At 36.3% G+C, this 23,542-nt stretch overlaps 1 protein-coding gene across 4 annotated transcripts in view; it reads right to left on the reverse strand.

Moving 5' to 3' along the window:
• TBC1D5 (TBC1 domain family member 5) overlaps positions 1-23,542 on the reverse strand; it is a 323,220-nt gene that overhangs the window by 193,266 nt on the left and 106,412 nt on the right. For all 4 annotated transcript variants that reach the window (XM_035556416.2, XM_050708888.1, XM_050708886.1 and 1 more), the window contains one exon: positions 1,243-1,377. In XM_035556416.2, coding sequence (XP_035412309.1) covers positions 1,243-1,377 — 135 coding nt within the window. The remainder of the gene's footprint in view (positions 1-1,242; positions 1,378-23,542) is intronic.

Below are 23,542 nucleotides of genomic sequence, written 5' to 3' on the forward strand. Positions count from 1 at the left end.
AGTTTATCAAACTAAAATGGCTCCGTATCATTAAGATGTCAAATATAATAGAGGAGGAACACTGACCTGGAAACGTTATTTCATCTAATCATCAGGTTTTTAAACACTTCCTCCTAGATGTTCATTCTCATTTTTAATATCAAAAAAGCTTTGTAAAGCAATGAAGAAAAAAATGAAGAAAATTAACTCAAAGGAACTACGAAGCTTTACTAATATATTTTGAAGTAAAATATCAGCTTCCCATAAACTGAAGTAATAAACCCGGCTAAGCAAAACTTGATGTAGGTTTATTAGTAAGCACTGGTAAACATAAGATTTATAGACAGATACACCCACACAGAATGGCTGATATGGGTGAGGGACTTAAGAAATGTGACAAAGTTGTTTCAACTCTGTAATTTAAAATAAATTTTTTATTTTGCCCTCCTGGTACATGTGCTCAATGACTGGAAAATTACAGGTAGTTAAGGTGCCATTGTGTATAACTGAGTACTCGAGGAACGTTTTCATGACAAGGATCTCGGCTTCTTGTTAAGCTTATCGCTTTCTTCGAACCAACGATACTGTCACTACTAGCAAATAAGTAGAGAAGACAAGCAACACAGACATGCATTGCATTATGCAAGCAGCTTGCTCTCACTGTTCATTAGAGTCTTCCAAATACTGCATTTAATTCATTTACCAAGGGTTATAAAGTAATTTCTACCTTTAGAGCCCATTCATACAGCTTACCTCGACTTCCAGTATTTTTTTTAATGAGAATATTTTCAGATTTTCTTATTTGAAGAAAGTGAGTCAAACAAGATTTGGAATTTTTGCCTTTTTATATTTATATAATCTTCTCTAAAATAATACTTTGAACTTTATCATGGTATTAAAGAAAAAAAAGTAAAATAGAAAAACTCTAAAAGCAAAGCAATGTAAAAGAGCCCATGTTTCAGAAAGTAACAAAACCATGCTGCATTTCAATATTCTTATGCTGAAGTCAGTGTTTGGTTTATGATTAAAAAAGGATGACAGCGCATTAAACATTTGGCTAATGTTTCTGTCTGTAATTGAAAGTTGACTTTTTGTGGTTTTCATTAGTGTCAGAGTGCTCTACACACACTCTGTGAAATGTTCTTTAAGTTGCCCTGTTCAACTTCCTTGAGAGAATTAAACAAATTATGACAGGTACAGTTACCATGACACACTTATGTAAGGTTTCTATGTATAAAGTTTAAAAAAAAATACAAAACTCACCTTCCTCTGGTTTGTTCAAATAACTCTGCAAGGGATCAATGCCTATTTCTTGTTCCTCTGTTTGCAAAGGGTGACTAGTTTCAGACACAGGATGATACATACTGGCAAGAGTAATTTCCACCGAAGGATATTTATCTGATGAAAAACAGAAAAACAAACACTCAGTGTTTCTTTAGCTATTTTGCAATCACGCAAGTCAATATTGAAAATGCTTAAAACTTTTCCTTATTTTTCAGACAAAACATCACCATTAGATGTCGAATAGCAGAATAATGGTATTTCCATTCAAATGTTTTATTATTTGGAGTCCAAAAGAATTGTTATAGTACCTCCTGACAATCACACTGCAAGTAAAATACACATATGGTTTTAAAGGGCTATGAGAGCTGGGGTAGGAACATCTTTCCTTCCTTTTCCAGCTTTTAGTCTGATTTTAGTCCCTTTTATTCTGATTCTAGGGAAAATTGATGCTAGTCCTTGCCAACAATTAAAGTTATAAAGCAAAGCTGAGGTAAGACCCATCATCACCCTTCTGGACTCACGACACCTCACCCTAGAAAAAATTTCTCTTTTAACCCCTTATATTTCAGAAACCTTGGGTCAAATATGAGACAACAGAAAGAGGAATGCAAACATATGCAAAAAAGAATGAGACAACATTGATCAGTATGATGGGTGATTTCAGTTTTATTGAGATTTATGTTAAGTTTCTAGAAAGGTGGTGTTAAAGAAGCATTTGAAGAAACTTAATCAGCTGGTTAGTGAATATTTATAAAGAAGTTCTTCCAAAATTAAGGACAAAAGGAGAGAAAGTATGTAAATGAAAGCCCAGCAAGTGGGTGATACGGGTTCACCATTAAAGGCTGAATGGAATTCCAATCAGTATCACACAAGTGAACAAGAACGATGGTAGAAGTTCATGTGAAGAATGTTTCAAGCTAATATTTGCTGCAATGAATAAGAAAATGCCAATAGAGGTAAAAAGCAGATGGTGTTATGGTCAGAGCAGCAAGACAGAGAAATGACCTTTCCAGTCCATTAACGTAGTGCAAGAGTACATTTGTCAAGACTACATTTTGGTCACTGTACAGTGATTTATTAACAGCCTGAAAGAGATGGAGCAACACAGAACTATGGCAGCCAAATAGGTTTGATTTGCCCAAGCAAAGTAACTAGCAACCTATGTCTGCCATCTGAGTTTTAAGTATCACTTACTGTAACTGCTTAGTTTACAGTATCTTAACTTTCTAACTCCAAGAAAACTGTATTTCCAAATAAATATATAAAGATAAACTCAAAGAGGTATTTACCAATCAGGATTGGTATATTATCAATTCAGAAATCACTTCAATTATGCTCTGCCTTTGGTTGTTACAAGGCATTGGCCATGTATGCTTAGCACCTTCAGTTTATCACTAATAAATGGAAAGTGACTAGGATTCTTAAGACTTTTCTAGTTTTATATCCTATTCATCAGCTTCACTGTCCTACTACGTTACGTGAAAAATGCAATAAATAAGATACAAAGCTAGCTGGAGCACTGTTAGGCATTACCTTCAAACCAATGCACCGTGTGGGTTTTGTCCCTCATTTGCCGTGGCAGCCATGCTAGCATGGTGCTGAAATGATCACCCCACCTCTCTCACTACTGCTTAGCTAGAACAGACCCTCTGAAGCTCTTAGGAACAAGCAGCCAGACACTGAGGGAAGGCAGGACTGCCTGCTTTTGCAGTGGTACAAGTTTATGTCAAATTATTACAATCAAATAATCACGGCCTCAGAGAAAATACACCACAAACACAGCATGGCCTTGAATGATTCTTTGTACTAAGTCCAAAAAAAAATAAAATATTACGAGCGCAATTACACTTCGTGTGCTTATGTGATTTATTAACCATAATAATAGAAAACACATAAATGATAACTTGGAGAAAAACGTTTACAAACTTGCTAGCCACTTAAACATTTTGATGTTTACCTGCAGTCTTGTGGCTACATATTATAGACAGATGTTTGTAACTACCTGATATTTTAAATAAATGAATGAAAAAATAAATTAAAAATGAATTTACTTTAAAAAACATTGTAGAAAGGGGTGTTTACAATTTTCTCCTTTTGGAATTTTAGTTGCTATTCCTGTTCTTTTTTGCTGTATCATTGTTACTAGCTTTCTTACTGACCTTTTGACTTCGTTTTCGTAAGACTTACAAGTTTATTTATACTGTCCTGGCAGAGTTTAACTTTTTATTGTTATGATCCTTCAGACCATATCTGAACAAGGCACAACTTGGATAGCCTTTCAAACTGAGAACCAGGCTCAAAACCACATTGTTGGCCTTTGCAGTTTTAGCAGCCACCACTTCATTAAAACACAATGTGCTTCGGACTAACATTTTCTTGTATCAGTAACACCGTAAGAAATTGGCACTAGTAAGTTTGTTCTCCTACATTCTTTTCTATTTCTACCTTCTCTTTTTTTTTTTTTTAAATTCTCCCCAAATGCCATGCCTTTACAACATATAAGAGCCACAATTTACTTTACAGACTGTTAGAATGGTTTTAGACATCTGAAGATATTTACTTTTGATACTCACACAGTGATTTAATCAGTTATTTGTGTTTGCTTATGGATACATTTGATTAGTTTCCCCAAAAAAATATCACTAACTATTAGTCTTGTCACTCCATAGTCCACATGATTTTCTTTATGGTTTTATACTTACGTTCTTTTCAGCTCTCCTAACAAAGAACAAAGGAAACTATTAAATAATTACGATTACTCTTGGGATCTTACTCCAAGAAAGATTAATTCTTTACAGGTTTGTGGTTGATTTGTAATGGCCTATAACATATTGCTTGTATTAAATAAGATGCAAGTTAAAAGCTTTTTCAATAAGAAACAATAAAAATGTTATTAAAATCATCTGAAGTTCAATTACTAGCCTCTAAGACTTGATACTGCCTACCTCGAACCTCAGTCAAGCTAGCAGTGATTCTGTTATCTATTCCTACCATTTTTCTCCAAAGATGAAGGGCTAAAAAAAAAACAGAGACCAGGCAACCTTCCCAGCGCTGGGAGTTCTACTATTCTTTAATATACATGCAAAAATAATTAGAGCTGCATATGAAACATTTATCTAGTTTAGGAGAATGAAAAGAGACACGAATCCACCCATGAGGCCAAGGCACGTAAGCTCAGTGTTTGGCAATGCTCCCTAAGAGTGAGAGCAGGGCAGGGCCTGGTGCTGTGTGATGCCTCGACTGAGGAGAGCTCCACAGGGCAGCTCCTCCTGGACCAACACCCCTAGTGAATGAACCCAGTGTGGTTGTCAGCACTAGAAAAGGCAGCCTGTCTGTATGTCTGTCACCTCTCAGCCCAGGTTCTCAATGGAGACATCAAAAATCCCAGAAAAGATAGGCTTAAAAACACGAATTCAGAACTCCACTTGACGTGAAAAGGATGCTGCGGAGATACTGGCTTGTAACAGATCATACTCTCTCCACATGGCCTCCTTCACAGTCATAGATGATAAAATATCCACCTTACTGGTTTCCACCTTGTAACAACCTCCTTCTGCATACCAGAGATCAAGTACCTGTTCTATTTATTATCTACTAGCTAGAAATACAAGACAAAGGCAAAAGCCTACGTGAAATCTGCTCTATCTTTAGCTGAAGTGCCAATGAAGCACCAGCCATCTGGACTGGAGCCGGGCAAAACCACGTATTACACAAACATAAAAGGACATCACTACAACCAGAAGAGTACAGAAGAGCAGAGTCATCTGTAATATGATTATAATAAATGCTCATGTAATAAACTGATTGTAATGAATGTTCAAATAGAAGTTGAAAAGTTCAAAATAAACCCAAACTTTGTGGAGTTCTTTTGGCAGTGAGACTGTTCGCTACCACAAGAGCAAAATACAAGACTACCCTAATATGAAAAATTATTGTAAATTTAAAATCACTTTTCATAAACAACATATCACAATCTGAACACACTGTACTTCATTTCAAGCCATAAGACATCCATTTACCTCTTCACTTGCAACAGATATTGAAATGAATATGGACAAGATGCATTGTTTCTAAAATAGTTACTAAATAATTTCATTTTTATTTTTTTTAAAAAACACCTCTAACGTTTCCATTAACCATCAGTGTTTATATGGAACTTTAAAAATGATTTATTCAAACTATGAGCACAAAACACACCAAATCATACCTATATATTATTTAGTGAAGAACATTCATATTGTTTGGGCAAAATTAGAACATATAATCAGTCTCACAAAAAGTATTTAGAAGGTGCAACTGAATAGGTAAAACAGAAGTGGGAAATCCTGACCATTTATGATGACCATTTTCTCTGGAAAACCTGGTGGTGAACTGAAAGGAGAGGAACTGCAGGCTGGACAAAGTCCTTAAGACCAGGGCAGAACTACACAAATTCCAACACAAGTCTCCAAACCAGCTTGCTCTGCAACGAAACCACTCATAGGGAAAACAAGAAGGTATATGGCCAGGACTGCAGGATTATTTGAGCAAACAAGGTACATTCCTGAAAACTTACCCCACTCTTGCTTTCTGACATCCTGTTATCCCCAATCAAGCAAAAAGGTAAAGCTTTTAATTCTTGAAAAAAGGAAGAAGGGAATGTCCTATCTTGGAGGAAGAAACCAAACAATGCTTTTTAATATTGGATATGGTAGGAGTGAAAATTGGTGTATATCAATACCAGCAACGATACTGGAATATGACATTTCTGAAAACTACTGATGTGTAGCAAAGTATTTAAATAACACTTTGTATTCATTCTATTAGAGTGCATCATCCACCTTCTCCACGTTATCTTTGGGCCTTTATTTTATGGCATATAGCAAAGTTTACCATTTTAATTACTTAAATTGATGACAAGTAGAGGAAATACTTGTTTAGCTAAGTGATAAATTAGCTGCCCTGTGAAGTCAAATTGATTAAAATGACCTGACTAAAAGCAAGTGTCTGATGTCGTAATGGTCTTATGCATGTTTTGTTAAGTTTGACAGCATCATGTTATGAGGGTTCACAATTCTGCCCCTCATTTGCAGCTTATGAAGTAATCAAGCATGTTAGCACGCAGAAGTGAGTACTCTCCAGAATGCAAAAAAACATTTTAAAGTAAATATGGAACTAAATATTAGAAGAATAAACATGCATTGTGTATATTTCAAACAATGAAATACACATGACTTGCAAATGATCTAGAAACAGTTCCAGATGCTAAGTTTGCTTTACTGGCCAAATCCTAGGTCTTAGATGAATCCTTCTAAATGAGGGGGAGAGAAAAAAACAAACAACACTCCTTTCTCTGAATAGAAGGCTGAGCAGGAGACAGTGCTGAGCATGAACTTTGAAATATGAGGACCATTTTATTCAAGTTGGATACTTTAATTAGAAGGACACATGCTAACAGACATTTTGAAATTTCTATTCCAACCTATAACATTCAGTGCTTTATTCTTTGCTTTAGGAGCGACTTAGGCCACATAAACCAACTATCTCACACCACCGAGCTCTTCTGTTCCCCTTCATTTGAGCCCACCTCTTACAGATCATACAACCCTTTACTACCACCATCTTTATTTAAATACAGAAGACCTACTGCCTGGGTTAAAAGTAGCTAGGATCAAGCCCAGCAGGGATACTACTCAGCCACTTCCATAGGTTGTTACCACTTTCTGCAGAAACATGCTGAAGGAGGAACATTGACTAACTCTGAAGAAAGTGCACAACTTGACAAACTTTGACTAGCATAAAGCAAGTCTGTTTTCTTTTATAAAATGTATCAGATTATGTATCATTAAAATAGAATGATGCAAATATAAAAACGGACTGACATGGAAAAGCAGATTAAAACTAACATCAGCTGGGGTCCAGAACAAAACAAACAAGATCAAGTCACTGATGGACAGGTTAACAGCCAGTGAGTCTGATGATCATGAAATGCAATTAATTTTGTCCCATTTAATAACATTTCCTGCATTTTAACTTCTGCCTGTCTAATCTTTAATACAAAAACAGAGTTACATTGGACTTTAAATAAGTTAATTAAGTATTAAAATCAATCATGTGAAAGTCTTAATATTTAATATTGTTAGATTGTATATCAAAGTGGTTTTATTATTTATTTACTCCAAACCTTTCCAGAATACTTCATGTGGCAACAGGGGGTCTGTATCTCACAAGATAAATGCATTTACAATGCCAAATAAATTATATATAAAAGCATTTTTCTTAATACATGTCATTCAATATTAAATATCACCCATTGGTACCACCCTGAAACCCTAATCCATTTTTACCAACCACACATTTGTATTATTCAAATGTTGTCTATTAAATAGCTGTCTCAAGAGCCACAGTAAAGGAATACATACCTAAGAACAATTATCATAGGAGCTTTAAAGCACTGTCTACAGATTTAACCCTACAACTTTCATGTCTTAACAGTACTTAAACATGCAAAGTATGAATTCAGCAGTGAATTAAAATGTCAGGGAGAAGAAACAGTATAAATAGCCGGGGATCATGACAATGTATTCTCTTGGTAATTCACGATAGTTAAACACTTTTTAATGCTAGGAGTTAAAAAATAAAACACAAAGCAAACCCACAAAACTATCCTAAGTTATATTCTCTTACTTTGGAAGGCATTACATCTTCAACATATTTGTTACAAGCAGGGAACAAGTTCACACAGTTGCTAGCTTATGGTTTTCTTGAGGCTACATGACTTTGCAAGGTACCCTAGTTTCATTAAGGAAGAAATGCTCAGAGTAAATAAATTAGAGAGGACTGAAAACCTTATGTAGTGTCGACCACCATACTCAATAACCATAGTCCTCTGCCAATCTCATCATTTCCTAAGCTCTAAACCTATGAATAGTAACATTTGACATTTATTGAAAGGATGACAACTGAAGTACAGACAGCATCAACCAACATAAATTCCCAATTTTACAGTTATATGCTCAGGTTTGGCACTATGTATCTAACAATACTAGTAATAATGAATGAATAGGAGAAAATATCCAAAACCACTTTCAATTTTACAGCAAGAACTTCCTAAATAAAACCCCACACCCTCAACACAAAACTACATGTACTTTTTATGCAGGTTTATGTGACAGCCCCACAATGAGGTTGTTACGAGAATGTAACTTTGTTCCAACTTTGATTTCAAACAAAAAGATACAAAAAAAACCACAAAGCCAACAGCTAAACACAGGCCCTAACACTGAACACTCCTCCTACCCCCAGGCTCGACCCATTCAGCAGCAGACGTGAAAATGTTGTATTGCTGTATTTTCAACAATTTAAATAGAGAAAGATTCCTCCTAGAGGTGACAGGGTGTGGGCATGGCAGGTTTTGTTCCTCTGATGGGAGCGCTACCCTGAGGAGCAGCACAGCAGTAACAGGAGCTCTGACATGAAGTGGAGCAGCATCTTTGAAAAGAGTTTTGTTGACGACTTGAGGAATTTTCTATGTCAGAATATTTAAGGGACTGATGAGTAAACCCCACAGAACGTACAAATAACAGTGCTTCTTATGAGGGCCTACAGCTATGAGTGATACAATTATTTATAAAAGAATCCTTGAAGGGTAAAGAGGAGGCAGCAGGCCAATCTTGTAACATAGCAGCAGTCTGTTTACTAACAATGGTAATACAGGGAATAAACAAGAAGAGCTGATAATCCTTACACATGATCAAAATTATAACTTAATTGGCATAACAACTAAGATTTAACGAAATAAATCACATTACTAGAATAGTAATAAAGAGGAGTATTATTTGCTCAGAAAGAATACGTCAGTCAAAAGAGTGAGAGCAGTGCCTTGTAAACAGAAGTTATCTGCATTTACTTGGAAATCAATCAAGTAGAAGGCTGAGAATAGGGATAATAAAAGATGGTGACAGGGAAGACTACAACACTTGTAGAAGACATAATGGAAAAGGAACCTAGTTGGACAATGGCTGTCCAGTAGGTTTTGGGAATAAGCTAGTGAAAGGGAATTTTTATTTCACTTGTTTGTGTTTTGATTTGAAGTAGGAGGTGGAAAAAGCAGATAGGTAGGTCACTGGATTAAACTGAACTGGATCCTAAGTCAGGTAAAAAAAAAAAAAATCATCTCAGAAATATGGGATGTTCTAATAAACAATCTTAGCAGCACAAAGTTCACGATTCTTAGGAAAGGAATGAGGTGAAAAAAACCTTGATAATACAAGGAACAAGGAACAAAGCAAACTTCAATAAATTCATAGATTTTTATTTTTTTTTAGGCAAAAAACAAAACCAAGGGAAGACAGCAATTCAGGTAAGTTAGCCAACTCTGTAAGAGACCTCTCATATTATATGTAGTCTATCCAATACAGAAGAAGGACAGAAGATGGAATGACAGGAACTTGGCTAAACCGTAAGTGACCCAATGCTTAAGTAGAAAGCACTCTAGGTAAAAAAAAGTAAAAGTAAAAATAAACAGGTCAAATAATCCAGGCTGAGTGTATACAAGCACCAAGTCACATGGTCAAATCAGAATGGCAAAGAACAAATAAGATGCAATTCACAAGGAACACAAAGAACAAGAACTAAACATTCTTTATCATGTAAACATATACATAGGCACACTTCAGTAGGAAAAAGAAAAAAAATAAAAAGATTTTATCTATTATTTAAAGGAAAGGGACAGTTATCAAAGAAGTGTTTGCTAAATGATTCCACTGCAAATCAGATGGCTAACACAGCACCATTTAAAATATAAATGGTCTAGCTCAAAGAAAGAACAGATTAGAGTAGGTAAATCAGTTCTTTTCAAATCATCAGACACAATTCAGTTTAAGGCAATTTCCTACAGTAGTTTTGACTAAATTGGCATTGTCCTCAAAGCGGGAAGTTCCATCCTCCTCCTCCTAAGTGACTGTTGGTACCCCTGTGCCACTTTCCCACTACTGGCATAAGCATCTGCATTGAACCAGGTCAGTTACTTCATCTGGGTTGAAGCTATCCTGCCTAGAGTCAATTTCAACCAAGACCAGTGAAGTCCTTGGACTTAGGTAGCATAACCAACTACACAAAAACAAGATGAGAAGAAACCAGTTAGGAATCAGTTGTGATGGAAAGGACATGAACAAGTAGATCACAATTTGAAAGTGAGTCAAAAACATTGTATAACTTCAGAACAAACAAAATAAATTAATAAAAATGAGAAGTAGCTTCATTTAGAGGTATATGAAGTAAAACTCCCATCAGCTGATGCTGTTAAGGCCAAAACTGCAGCAGTGTACCCATCTTTAGATGGATAGCACAGGAAGGGCAACACCCAGCTGCTACAGGTCAAAGAGCAACAAGACTCATTAGGAGTGTAGAAAATATTATCTATGACATGATTGAAAAAATTGATGTTTTACTTTACTGAAAGAAAGATGGGAGAGAAGGAGAGGAATAATGCAGTAAGATTTCAATTCTTTACATCATTTAACTATGAAGCCAGTTTCTTCTCTTACAGTAATCCAGAAGTGCTGAAAACCCTATTCATGTTAAAATGAATCATACAAAATTGGAAATGCATTATACCAAACAATCCCCTTGTTTATTTTACCGTAGAATGCATTTTATCTACCTGGTTGCAAAACAATTCAATATAACTTAAATTAAAGTGTTGTCCTTCCAAAGGTAGTTAAGAGATTAAAGTAGTTTACTGCTGTTTATGGTATGGAAATGACTGCTTTTAAGTATTTAAGAGTTTTACTTTCAGGAACACACAGGCACCATGCTATGCTACACACTTTATGTTTTAGTAATACATATGTAACTCAAAGGGCCAAAGAATGTCAAGACTGAAACAAATCATCAAAACAGTGAACTGGAAAAAATGGCAGCTTAGCCTGCAGCCTTACCCAAAATGACAGTAACTAGCTTAGACACTAAAAGTGTATTGAATGAAATAAGTTTCTAGAATATCACAGCTTTAAAGTAGTAAGCAATTAATCTAGGATTCAGCCTTTATTCTTTCACTATTTTTAGAAAACAGTTTCCTACAGGGGTTGACAGAATTTTTATAGAAACACCAGCATGTTCATGCACGTACAGAGGCATTTGCATCAAATATTTCTCTTCTAGTTTTCTCTTCTAGATATGCAGATGCTAAAGCTGCATGGACTCACACTGAGGTACAAAGAAAGCTGGTCTAAGTCCCACTAGCTAAGGAAAAAGGACACCATTTCATAGCCACCTTCAAAGGAGCAAAAAGAGCCACAATTTGTTTCATATCTTAAAATGAAGTTACTACATAATGTGAAGAACCACAGCCCATGTTCACCTGTGCAACCCAATTTTTATGATTCAATGCAAGTGGGCACAACTGCAGAGGAAAACAGGGTGCAGGAGGAGAGCAAAGAGAAGGTGCTGCCATGTACTTTCATTGCAACACAATTAATGCAAACACAAGGACTGCAAATGCAAGGCCTTCCAATTACAGCCACTGCCAATGGGAGAGGGGCTTAACTTGAGCGCGTCTGAATGCCACACTCAAAGTGTCTAAGAGAAGAGCTTCAGAGTCGGGCTACCCCACTAAAAACTATGCTGAAGTTTGTGAACGCTCTCCGTCACACCCAAATGCTCAGTCTCAAGACATACTTTACACAAGGCGCAGTACTCATTTCAATAACCTGCTCATATAATGCCTGCTCAGAGTGCTTCTCTTCAGCTTTGTCACATCAGGAGCAACAAAAGCAGGTTGGCTGCTTATAAGCCACTCTAGGGGCTCAGCATTTTTGTAAAATGCATACCTAGAATGCAGTGGGTTTCACAAGCAATTCCTACATAAAACAAAATACTTGAAAAACAGGTAACTCCTAAGTCTTGGAAACACAATGTATAGATGAAAGCTGCTAACCTTAGCTGGTAGTTGACTGCATGAAAGCACTCTGTACCAAAGTATCACTACTGCTGTGATTAACATTTTACTCTTTTTTATTTTTTATTTTTTTTTTAGTATGAACGTACCACTTTGTTCCATATTACTGCAAGTTTTTCTTCCTTTTTCAGGCAGAGAACTCTGCTGCTGCTGCATTTCTCGTGTTTCTGCTGTTCAGGAACTCTCAGCACTAATTCCTGCCAAGGTTAGGAATATAAATGGCAGAAAATTATTGTGCAACACCCTTCCTTCTTTAAAAATTTTATCTCCTAATACAGTGCTATCCATTACAACTTATTTTCCTGTCCCTTCCCACTCTCATACTCTCCTTTCAAATCGCTGAGCAGCTGGATGACATGTTCTGTGCTTTCCTGTACATACACATCAAACTGTCAGGCATTTACTCCCCCTAAAATATTTTCTAGGCAGTCTCCACTTGTTGCCAGAACATGTAAAACACAGGCACAGAAGTTACCAGTATGAGCAGCATCGTACATCAAACATACCTTGGCAAAAATGCCTCAAAACCTGAAATACATGCAGGTCTTAAATGGCAAGTAGGAATGCAGTACTTCACAAGTCTACAGAAAAACAGAAATCTGGCTCTACAAAGAAATATTTAATTCTGCAGAATGTTAGAAATGTACTCCACAATTTACAGCAAGAATAAGAATTTGTAATATAAATTAATTCAGAAGTAAGGATAGAGTCTAAAGGGGAAAGTATTAATAAAATCGAGTTGCAATTTATTAGTTAAAAGGGCTTTTTGGTTTGGCAGTGAGTTTTTTTTCACCAGAAACAGCTGTACGCATCGACTTCTACTCTCTTACCCTAAGTCCTGGTTTTACTTTGCTTTAGAAGTGGGTCAGCACATGCTACGTAGTAAGAAGCAAAGCCTTACTTCACACAACTTTCTTTGACTACACGTAAGTAGCAGGGCAAGACCTTAGACAAAACCTCAAGTAGCAGCAGGCTAAGGGATTAGTTGCCCTGAGAATTGTGCATGATGTTCTTCTGCTCTGGGCAATCAGAGCAGAACACCAGGTAGGATTCTCTGAAGCTTTTTGATTTTTAATAGGTAATACAATAGACTGATGACTTCTAACTATGTTAAGCTTAGTTGAGAGCTCTCCAATTCACCAACCACTATGACATGACAATGTCCCGGTATTGTCTGGATACCAAGCTACCTGTGTGTTACAAACAAAAAGGAAATGGAATTCCCACAAAACCATAAACAGATTTGAAGAATTGTACTGGAACAACAGCTGTCATTATGCTTTACTGAAAGCTCGCAACACCTTTGAGGCTAAGCTTTTAAGCCAATTTTATTAAAAATATATAACAGATGTAAACAAGATATGGTTAGATGCCTCTTTGATTAAATTTTTCCAATTGTTTTTAGAAAGCCTTCACAGACAGTTTTCCTCTCTGTGTCAGATAAACCACTGTGACTTTTTAAGAATATTTAATGTGCAAACCATGATAACATTAACACTGGCAATCCTCCTGGACAAAACAGACATTTTCACATCTTTTGTTGCTTCCCTGCCCCCCCCCCCATTTGTCCTGTCCAATTATTTTTTTTCTCTCGAAACAGAAGCAATTGCTTTCACATTTTCCTTATCCTGCTGCAGACTCTGTATGATCTCATACTTAAACTGGTGATGTGCAGAAACCTAGGATAATGTCATTTTTGCTATGTTGTTGCGTTTCTGTCAATAGTTAAGTAGAGAAGTGACCAAACAGTGGCCACGCTGTGGATCACCTAGAGAACTGAAAAGACTGAAATCAGAATTTTGAACTGGATCCAGAAGGAAATGGAAAGAATCCAAGCATACAGAATACAGGTGTGATCAGTTCTCACTTGTCTTTTTTACTTAATAGCAAGGCTGTGCATCTTGGAGCACCTAAAATTAGTAGTTACTTCAGAAAATTTTGGTCTGTCATGTATTATTCATCTTTCTTTTTCTCCTAAAAGGAAGACATAAGATGGCAGTAGCAAGTGCTCTTAGCTTCCTAATGGAAAAGAAGTAAAAACTTGACTGAGGGGACAGATCTTCAAAGAGAGGTGACAGACAGAGATTGCGGAGCTGAGACGACTATTCTCTGTCAAACAAATACTGCAATTCCACTTGTTGCCAGGAAGCAACAAGCTTCTTGAAGCTTACAGATTTCACACGAAGGCACCAGATCCTCTGCCTGCTTCTTCAAATACTTGTGCTTGGGAGGTTCTCGTTCTTTGCTGGCTGAGAAAATGGAAATCCTTTTCTGCTTTAGCAGCCACATTTATAAGCAAAGCACTGAATGCAACAAAACCAGTTAACTTTAACATTATCTGCCATTTTTGGCTTTAAGGTTTTGACAGGGCCTCATCGGATATGAGAGCCAAAACACAGAAATAATTGAGATGAAATTATTTAGAAAGACAGAAAATCACTCCTTCACCACATTACTCCAACTCAGCTTTCTCCCCTCAAAGAACCCCACATAAGCCTCCTCTTATCCATTCAAATAACTGAACAATATGGTATTTTTAACAAAGTTTTCTAAAAAATGTCAGCTAGTATACCTATATAAAGTTAGCTTTTCAAAAAATAGTATTTTCTTGCTTCCTTTAAATTCAAGATTGCCTCTATTCAATGTGGCTTTTTCACTGCCCTGAGTTCGGAAATGGCAGATAAAAGAAGGCAGTCTCACCTTCCACAGAAATGCACAGTTTGGCTTTTACAGGGCAAGGAAGAGGATTAATTTACATTCTTTTTCTCAAAGCCAGTAGGAATGATCATGAGAGATGTGCAGGGGACGAATGGATATTTTGGGAGGTTCTCTTGTGGTTCATTCTATTCTTAAAGACATCATCTGAAAGAACTACACTGGTTTTCATTCCCATGTAGTCCTTGTACAAACCAATGTGGAAATACTTAAATTTTAATACAGCAATTATTTAATTTAAGACCAGTTTTCCTAATTAAAGGCATGCAGTCTGTCATTTCTGTCCCACAACTTACACTCATATAACACTTCTGTACAAATTAAAACCAATTTTATCATTTTGATTCTAGTTTATATTTAGACAGTCCATCATGAAAGAGCCCAGAGCCCAGCCTAACCTAGGTCCTCTTTATGCCATATGTATCTGCAATCTATTACATCAATCAAAGCAGCTCACAGTTCAGACTATGTATACATGAATAAATGTACTTTACCTAGAGGTCAAAATAATTTCTGTAAGAGCACAGTATATTTTCTTGTTTTTAGCTACCTCCCACAACCATGAAGTATAAAAATTTAACAAGCTGTAAAATAACAAATTGAACACCATACATCAAGTTTCTTTACTGTCACACTAGGAATGCTATAATTATAATCAAGAATACACTTCAACTTTTAACTCTGTTTTTACTCTTTACTCTTTCTACATTGTGGCCCATGGTGGCCTATGCCAGTTATATTACAAAATATGAGTATGGGAAGGAAAGGTGAAAAGGTAATCAATTCTGCTACTCTGAGATCACATATGTAGGAACTAAGTTGTCAGTTTGGGCTTTTTAAGATAGGAAAAAGAAAAAGATGTAGACACCATCTCAGCTTTTTCAACCACATAATACAGTCTGGAGGATCACCATGACAGTGGATAAATTAGAATTTCACTACACCATGAAGTCTGAACTGTTTCTTAACAAGATATGAATCAGTGTACTTCTGATTTGACAGAATTGTGAGACTTTCAAAGCTGCACTTTCAATACATTAAGCACAATAGCTAGGATTTTTCAAAAATGTTTTAGAAATGCTGAGAAATAAGGCAGGTTGAAATGTATATATATCACTACATTAGTCTCACGAAGAGAAAGCTGCAACATAAATGAACTGAAAAAGGCAGGAATACTTGTCTACACAGGGTTGGAAAAAAGAGATTGCTGAACTGTTGGTCTTACACTTTAGTGCTTATTTCTTTTCCAACTGGACAGAAACTATTCGTTTCCTAGACACTGGACAATATTAAGCATATGAGCATGAAAGTTTTTAAAAAAAACCTCTACGATTTATTATTCTTTCTTCAAAATAAATATTGATAGCTGAAATAAAAAGCCAATGAACGCATTGTATTTCTGGTAAGGATTTGGGAATGTGATTTAAATATACTATTTGTTACTGTGACTCCCACTAGACAAGGTTGCCCAAAGCCCCATCCAACATGGCCTTGAACACCTCCAGGGATGGGGCATCCACAGCTTCTCTGGACAACCTGTTGCTGTGCCTTACCACTCTCACAATAAAGAATTTCTTCCTAATATCTAATCTAAGTCTACCCTCTTTTAGTTTAAAGCCCTTACTCCTTGTCCTATCCTTACAAGCCCTGATAAAGAATTCCTCTCCGGCTTTCCTGTAGGCCCCTTTTAGGTACTGGAAGGCCGCTGTAAGGTCTCCCCAGAGCCTTCTCTTCTCCAGGGTGAACAACCCCAAGTCCCTCAGCCCATCTTTGTAGAAGAGGTGCTCCAACCCTCGTGGCCCTCCTCTGGACTCCTAGTAAATGAGAGGTCTGCATGTATACACCTTATCTTCATCTCTGAAAAATAATTAAGACATACCAGATGCTGTAAAATGACTTTCTGAAATATACAAATTAAAGTATCTAAAAGGCCGTCACAAAGCACCACTGAGGAACTCTAATTTTACAAGAATGAAATCTATAGCTGTGGTATTCCAAACAACCCAAATCTTAATTTTCTTGAGTGTACACATGTACAATGCAACACAGAATTAAAATTGTAACTCCTTTTAGAAGAGAACAGATTTTGAGTTGTAAGTCTAGATGTCAGCCCTTAATGTTATAAAATTATAGAGAATAAGGAGGAAACGGAGCTGATAGTGCATATAAATATGACTGTGTATTAGGCTGCATTTAATTACCAGTTCAAACAACAACCTGATCTAACCTTTGACAAGTAAAATAAATGTTCTGAATAATTTAACCAAAGCAAACATTTGCTGTTAAATGCTGGCTAATTATAGTAAGAGTTGTACAGAGAGGAGGAAAAAATCCAAAAGAGATGGTAATTTATACACTTCTGCAATTGCTACAGCTATTCCTTGAAACCCTTGAATATTTGCCATACAGGATATCTTCTAAGTATCTACTTTGGGAAACACTTGTCTATGTTTAAAAGAAGAAGCACTGTATTAAAATAACTTATAAGTATCAAATAAATAGTCCAAATACGTAAAGGAAGGTAATGTGAATTTCCAGAATATCTGCCTTTACTACTGTGGCTTTCTGGTACGAAAGGTCTCAGTTTGTAATGCTCTGCATCACAATGCAAGATAAGAAAAGGGCAGAATAAGGATTCATCTTTTCAGAAGTCACAGTACAGAATCACAAAGTCTCACTGCGGGATAGGAGAGTACAGTTCAGTCATGTCCAATGCACTTTTGAATACAAGAGTAATAGATTATTTTAAATTCTTTCTTTACATAAACACTAGATCAACAGTTAAATGACATAAATAATCCACACAGAGTCTTTAAAAATCATCCCCCCCCCCCCCCCCCCCCAAAAAAAAAAAACACGTAATGATGAAGTAAGTCCATCACTATTACTTTTTCGGATATACTATCTGTATGAAATATTGAGGTTTCAAAAAGAAGCTAAAAATCTAAGAAAAATAAAATATATATGACAAGGACAAATACTTAAAGTCAGCATGATTCCAATAGCAGAACAGCAATAACTATGAAATTGAAACCATTAGAAAAAAGGTGTTTTTTTTTTCCCTGCAGCATATGCGCCTTCCACTTGTAGACTATTTTTGCAGAATTGAATGGCTTTTGCTATCTTTGGGGCCAAGAATTTCACTTATTTATGCGATGAAAAGTTAGCGGTAGCATCAGCTGTCTCTCCGCATGCACAATAACTACGGTTCAGAAAAACCAGAAAACCATGAAAATTTCACGGACAAGCAATGTATGGTAAACGAAAGAAGCCTATAAATCCCTGATCTTGAATATATATTAATATTTGAAGGCTTTATATAATCTGCAAAGTACAAAGTGAAAACCATTAAAAATATTAAAACTGACTGTAAGTATGCTCCTCTCTTTTCCCAAAAGTAATTTGTGTGCGGATAAGTTCTGGCCACAAGTTTCCAAGACAAACATATTATTTTTAAGTTACCTCTTATATTTTCATAAATATTTAAACTCTCCCTGAAATTTTAAATATGTTTATAGAGACAAGAATGCTCACATTCTTATCCCCTTATAATGAAAAAATATGAATTAAACTATTTCTTACACACTGTAACAGAAACAATTTTTAAAAGAAAAAGACACATAATACGTTCACAAAAAAATTTACCACAGGTTGTTTACTTGATAATGAGGCAGGTGGATTCGAGAAATTCAAGTGGATTTTCTAGCTTACAGTGTAAACTGAGTATTGGAAAATTGAGTTTGAAGGTCATTACTATTCCTGCTCCATAGCACAAGATAAAGTCTTTAAGCAAACAAAGTAGAAAAGAATTTGACAAGATCCATGCCTGACACTCTGGAGAAATTCAAGTACAGAATTAATTTTACACTGTATCTACTGCTTTATGCCAAACAGACAATGAAATGCACTGTTTTTTCTTAGGCTCAGGCGTCCATAAAAACATACTCAGCTGTATTTGGACAGGACAGAGGGAAATCTTAGGCAGTGATTGGTAAATGCAATAAATCAACTCTTACCACCTATTATCCTTCACATAAAACTGGAACAGATCTCTAGAGTTGTCATGCTTTTTGCATTCTGTACTTGAATTATTTTCAGGTTCAGCAAATTAAACTTAGCTAATAGATGATACCTTTATCTTTCTCTAAATTAAAAGGTAGAAAGAAATACAGACAGCCACTCAATTCTATGATGTTATCTTCTCCAAGACACCTGTATTTTACACAAACAACAAAATAAACAAAACTAGCTCAGGTTGTGAGGGCTGGTATGAAGATTGCTCTTTGATGGGGAGGCATGAGTCCCATACTTCCACAGTATTGTATGCTTTTAAGTGCAACATTAAATATCTAAACAAGAAATTAACACAATATTAAATAATTACATCTGATAGGAACATTGATGGAAGTCAGTGTTTATCAGATAAATCATAAGAATGAATCACCACATTACGCAAAATTCAAAACTGAATGCTAGCATACTAAAAATATTCTCTTGGCCACAAGCTGCAAGGAATATTCACTGTTCCTGGATATCATCTTACATATCAATCTGATATAGCAGGTGGTGTACCTGGAAGAGTGATTATAACCACATAATTTAGGTACATATGTACGCATACTTCAGCATAAACCAGCTAGTATCGTTACCCAGTGTGGTGCACCTGCTGGACAATTTGTCCGAGTCCCAACGGTATCTCCATGCAGACCACAAAGGAGAAGAGGAACATGATGATGTTGAAGTTAGGCAAGCTTCTCCCCTGACCTTCTGTACCAAATTTTAACACTGAAGTGTTAAAAAAAAAAACCCTACAGTTAGCCCTTTAGATCCACATTTTTGTTTAACAGGTACAGAAAAATCATAATTAGCAACAAAATAAAAAGTAGAACAGATAAAGTAACATATATTATAGCAAAACAGCTATTGCGGTAAATTGCTTGTGAATTAATCCAACATTTCACCCTGGTCAGTCGGTTATTGTAAGGAACAATTAATTTAGTCTGTACTGGAAGATTCCTGCATATTTTAGTTTGCACGTACTTGTAAGGTCTTCCTGAAGAGAATTCACTTTTGTGTCGAACGGCTTTGTGATGTGGATTAGCCTCCACAAGGGATCTAAATTGACAATAATGAATTCATTTTATATAGTAGGCTAGACTTAAATGAGAAGTGAAAGGCCAGTGCCAACAGAGTTCAGTGATCAGCCACTGTTGTTCTCTATATAATTTACTGGTTGAATTTAATAATTACAGAGTTGCCTTGATAATCTGTAGCTGCAGCATACTGGAATGAGAGGAAGAGAAAATGTTTCTTGTGTTAATAGGAGAATTGAATTTTTTTTTTTTTATTTAAATGCAGACCCACATAAACTGCAAACAGAGTATTTATAACGAACATCTAAGAACACTGACACTGGTTTAAACTAAAATTAATTTATATCACTCAAATCCGGAAAAACATAATTTCAAGCCTTGATCTTATTAGGATACTTAATGTAATCTTATTAGAATGTGAGCTTCTATATATCAAAGTGTTTTATACATTGCAAATATATTTTAAAGAGCTCCAATAAACATTACTAAACAATTCACTGCTGATCTCCAAACGTAGCTTCACAGGGGCAGATTACTGGCTCTGTGAGCAGCGCAGCAGGCGCGGCAATGCCTTCACACTGGCTGTACTCTTGTTGCTCCACAGCACCGAGAGTCACATGAAAGTTGGGGAAGTTTCCATGATTTTCTCGTCTCTTAACTGCCTGGGATTTAGCACAGAGCAGCCTGTTTTCCAAAAGGACGGAGTACCTACAGCTTCAGCGGAAGCAAATGTGGATCATACATGCTTAAAATTTCAGAGACTCGGGCCTAGTGCCATCTCCACTGAAAACGCTGCCAGAAATGTCACTCACAGAATCCACGCCTGCCACTCCGCAGAGCTTCGGAGAGGCTTAATGATGGCTAGCAAGTACAGAGAGCAGACCTAGCTCAGGAAAAACAACAGAGAAGCAGGCAGCAAGAAGGCGATGAGTGCTGTGTCTGCACTTGTACCCCCACTGGCACGGTGAAAGCAAAACGGTTAAGAAACTGGCAAGGCTGATGTCAAAAATGCAAATGTTTCTAAGGACTGGAGCAGACCTTAAGAGATACAGTTTTTAATCTCATTCCAAACAGTTTCAATACTCCAACATTAATGTATGCACATATATATTAATGAAGCAGACATGTTAATCCCCCCGATGTCGATGTCTATGAGGCATCTTAGCTCTTACTTCCTTCACCATCAGTCGCGTGTAAGTAACATACTGTGGCAACATATGAATAGTTTATAGCTCTGGCAATGAATGAATGAATGAACAGTGACCTAAACCCAAGCAGCAATTAAGGTTTCTGTTTCCTTACCCATCAGCTATTGCATATATTCACAGCAAACAAGTGTGTTTTTCTGACATGCACACTTGTCTGTTAATAAGTTAAAGAACTATTTCAGTCAAGAGCCTTTATGTTTTTCCCCTACACGCTTCGTTTCTTGCTACATGCATTGGAGTTTTGCTCTGATAGAGATGCTGATGACAAGCCAAGGAAATGGAGGTGATAGCTGCCAGGGACTAAGGTAAAGACTGCTACAGCACTTTGCAGAAGCACAAACCGCCTGCAGTTGTTTCCCTACGTAAGCTTTCTGAAAAGGGCATCGAGAGCTTCCAGTTAGCACTTTCATTTGATTTTAGGATACAGCTGAACACCCCTTGCATGACTTCCACACACTACAAGGAACTATGAGGAAACAGGAAATTTCCAACATTTTAAACTGCAACACACATGAAATAATTAACTGGGGGAGAGGCTTGGGTGTTTTTGTTGGGTTTTGTTTTGTTTTTCCTCTATGGGCGATGAAGAGAAGAAAACACAATGGGCTTCACCTGTTACTCTTCACAGGCTGAGTTCAAAATAATTTTAATAAGGTACTGAACATTATCAATACAGTATTGAATATTATCATACAGTGTGCAGAGATGAATTATGTTCAAATTCACTCCAGTGAAACTAAATTCCAGTTGCAGAATCTTCTTACAGGAATCTCTGAGAGCAACTGCTGGCTTTTCAGGGACCAGTGGGCATAATTTTAAGTAAAAGTAGTTAGGAAAAATATTTTCGATCTGTAAACAGAATCACTGACACAGTCTTACCTGTCAATGAACACTAAGGAAGCCCGTTTTTCAAATCTTTTCTCTCAGTTTAAAAACTGACCCTATTTTCCCTGTTGTCTATAATATACAGTTCTAAACTCTCAGCCCGTTAGTCTAGCGAAAAATGTCTCTGCAAAAGTAAGCTGACGAAAATGAAGACAAACCAGACCAAAGAAAAGAATCAGATCCTGATAGCTGTTAGTACATTAAATGAGCATTGCACTAACACATTTGTCTTCGTGGAAAGTAGAGAAAAACAGAAGGAAAGCTATCTGCTTTTGAGATAAGTGCATTTCTTTCTCTTCTATACTAGGCTTTCTAGATGTAACGGTGTAATTTTATTTTACTCTTTTTTTAATCAAATAATCAATATGGATAATTGGTCGAGGGAACTAAGAGTCTACTTAAGTGCAAAGTGGATGACTGGCTTCTTTATTCTTGAAGGTAGCATCTTGCTGTCTTGATTTTAAAGTCAGAATTTGTAGGGAATATGTATTTGATAACTAAAGTTTAATTCCCTACATCCCACGGACAGGGTATGTTACAGAAATGACCAATCCTCATCATTCAGTACTGAGATTAGCTCTGCCCCTTCCAACATCAGTTCCGAATCTATGGTGTGTATGAGGTATGTATGAATTTAAATAAAGCACTTTATACACATAGAACCGCTTTTCTCTAGCGCCTATGTTCTTAGAATAACAAGGTATGACTTTTCAAACCTTTGCTTCCTCCCAGCTTTCAAGTAGTCAGAAACATGTGTGTACCTGTGTATGGGGGTGGGTTAATGGTTTATGTAATACATACCATACTTTATAGGTAAAACACTATATTTGCAGGATAAAGGATATGAGAAAATTCTAATAAAAGAAAGAAGAATTCTAATATTCTATTGTAAGCAGGAAAACAAGAGAAGAGTTTACAAGATCATATTTCTCAGAACATAATGATTTTTTGCATTTGTGAAAGACTTTATCAGAAACAACCTGTTATGAATATTAGCTTAATTTACCCTAAAACAGTCAGCTAACAGCAAAGAAGCTGGTAAGTAAAAAGGCTTATAAACTGCCAGTATGTAATAGGGGCAAAACCAGAATTTGTTCCCATTGCCAGCGGCAAAAGCAACAAAAGAGTAAAATGTAAATTTAAAATGTAGGTAACATTGAGAAAGAACTGACTGAGAAGAAACATGATGTGACAGTGACTGCACAAAAAAGGCTAGCTGATGGCACTGACAAGAGCAGAACAATTTGGAAACCGAAGATTCTCCCGCTCCCTCTGCTACTACTTTACCAAAATCACATGAGGGGATCCTATCTATGTAGGGAGAAGAGCAAATCTAGCAAAACTGTGAAAAGAAATAGCAAGTTAATCACGAGTTCTAATGGTTAGAGACTTCTCTACTGTGTGTAATGCCCTCCTAGATATACGGGAGTCATTCTAGA

Source organism: Cygnus atratus, chromosome 2, assembly GCF_013377495.2.
Source record: "Cygnus atratus isolate AKBS03 ecotype Queensland, Australia chromosome 2, CAtr_DNAZoo_HiC_assembly, whole genome shotgun sequence".
Taxonomy (NCBI): domain Eukaryota; kingdom Metazoa; phylum Chordata; class Aves; order Anseriformes; family Anatidae; genus Cygnus; species Cygnus atratus.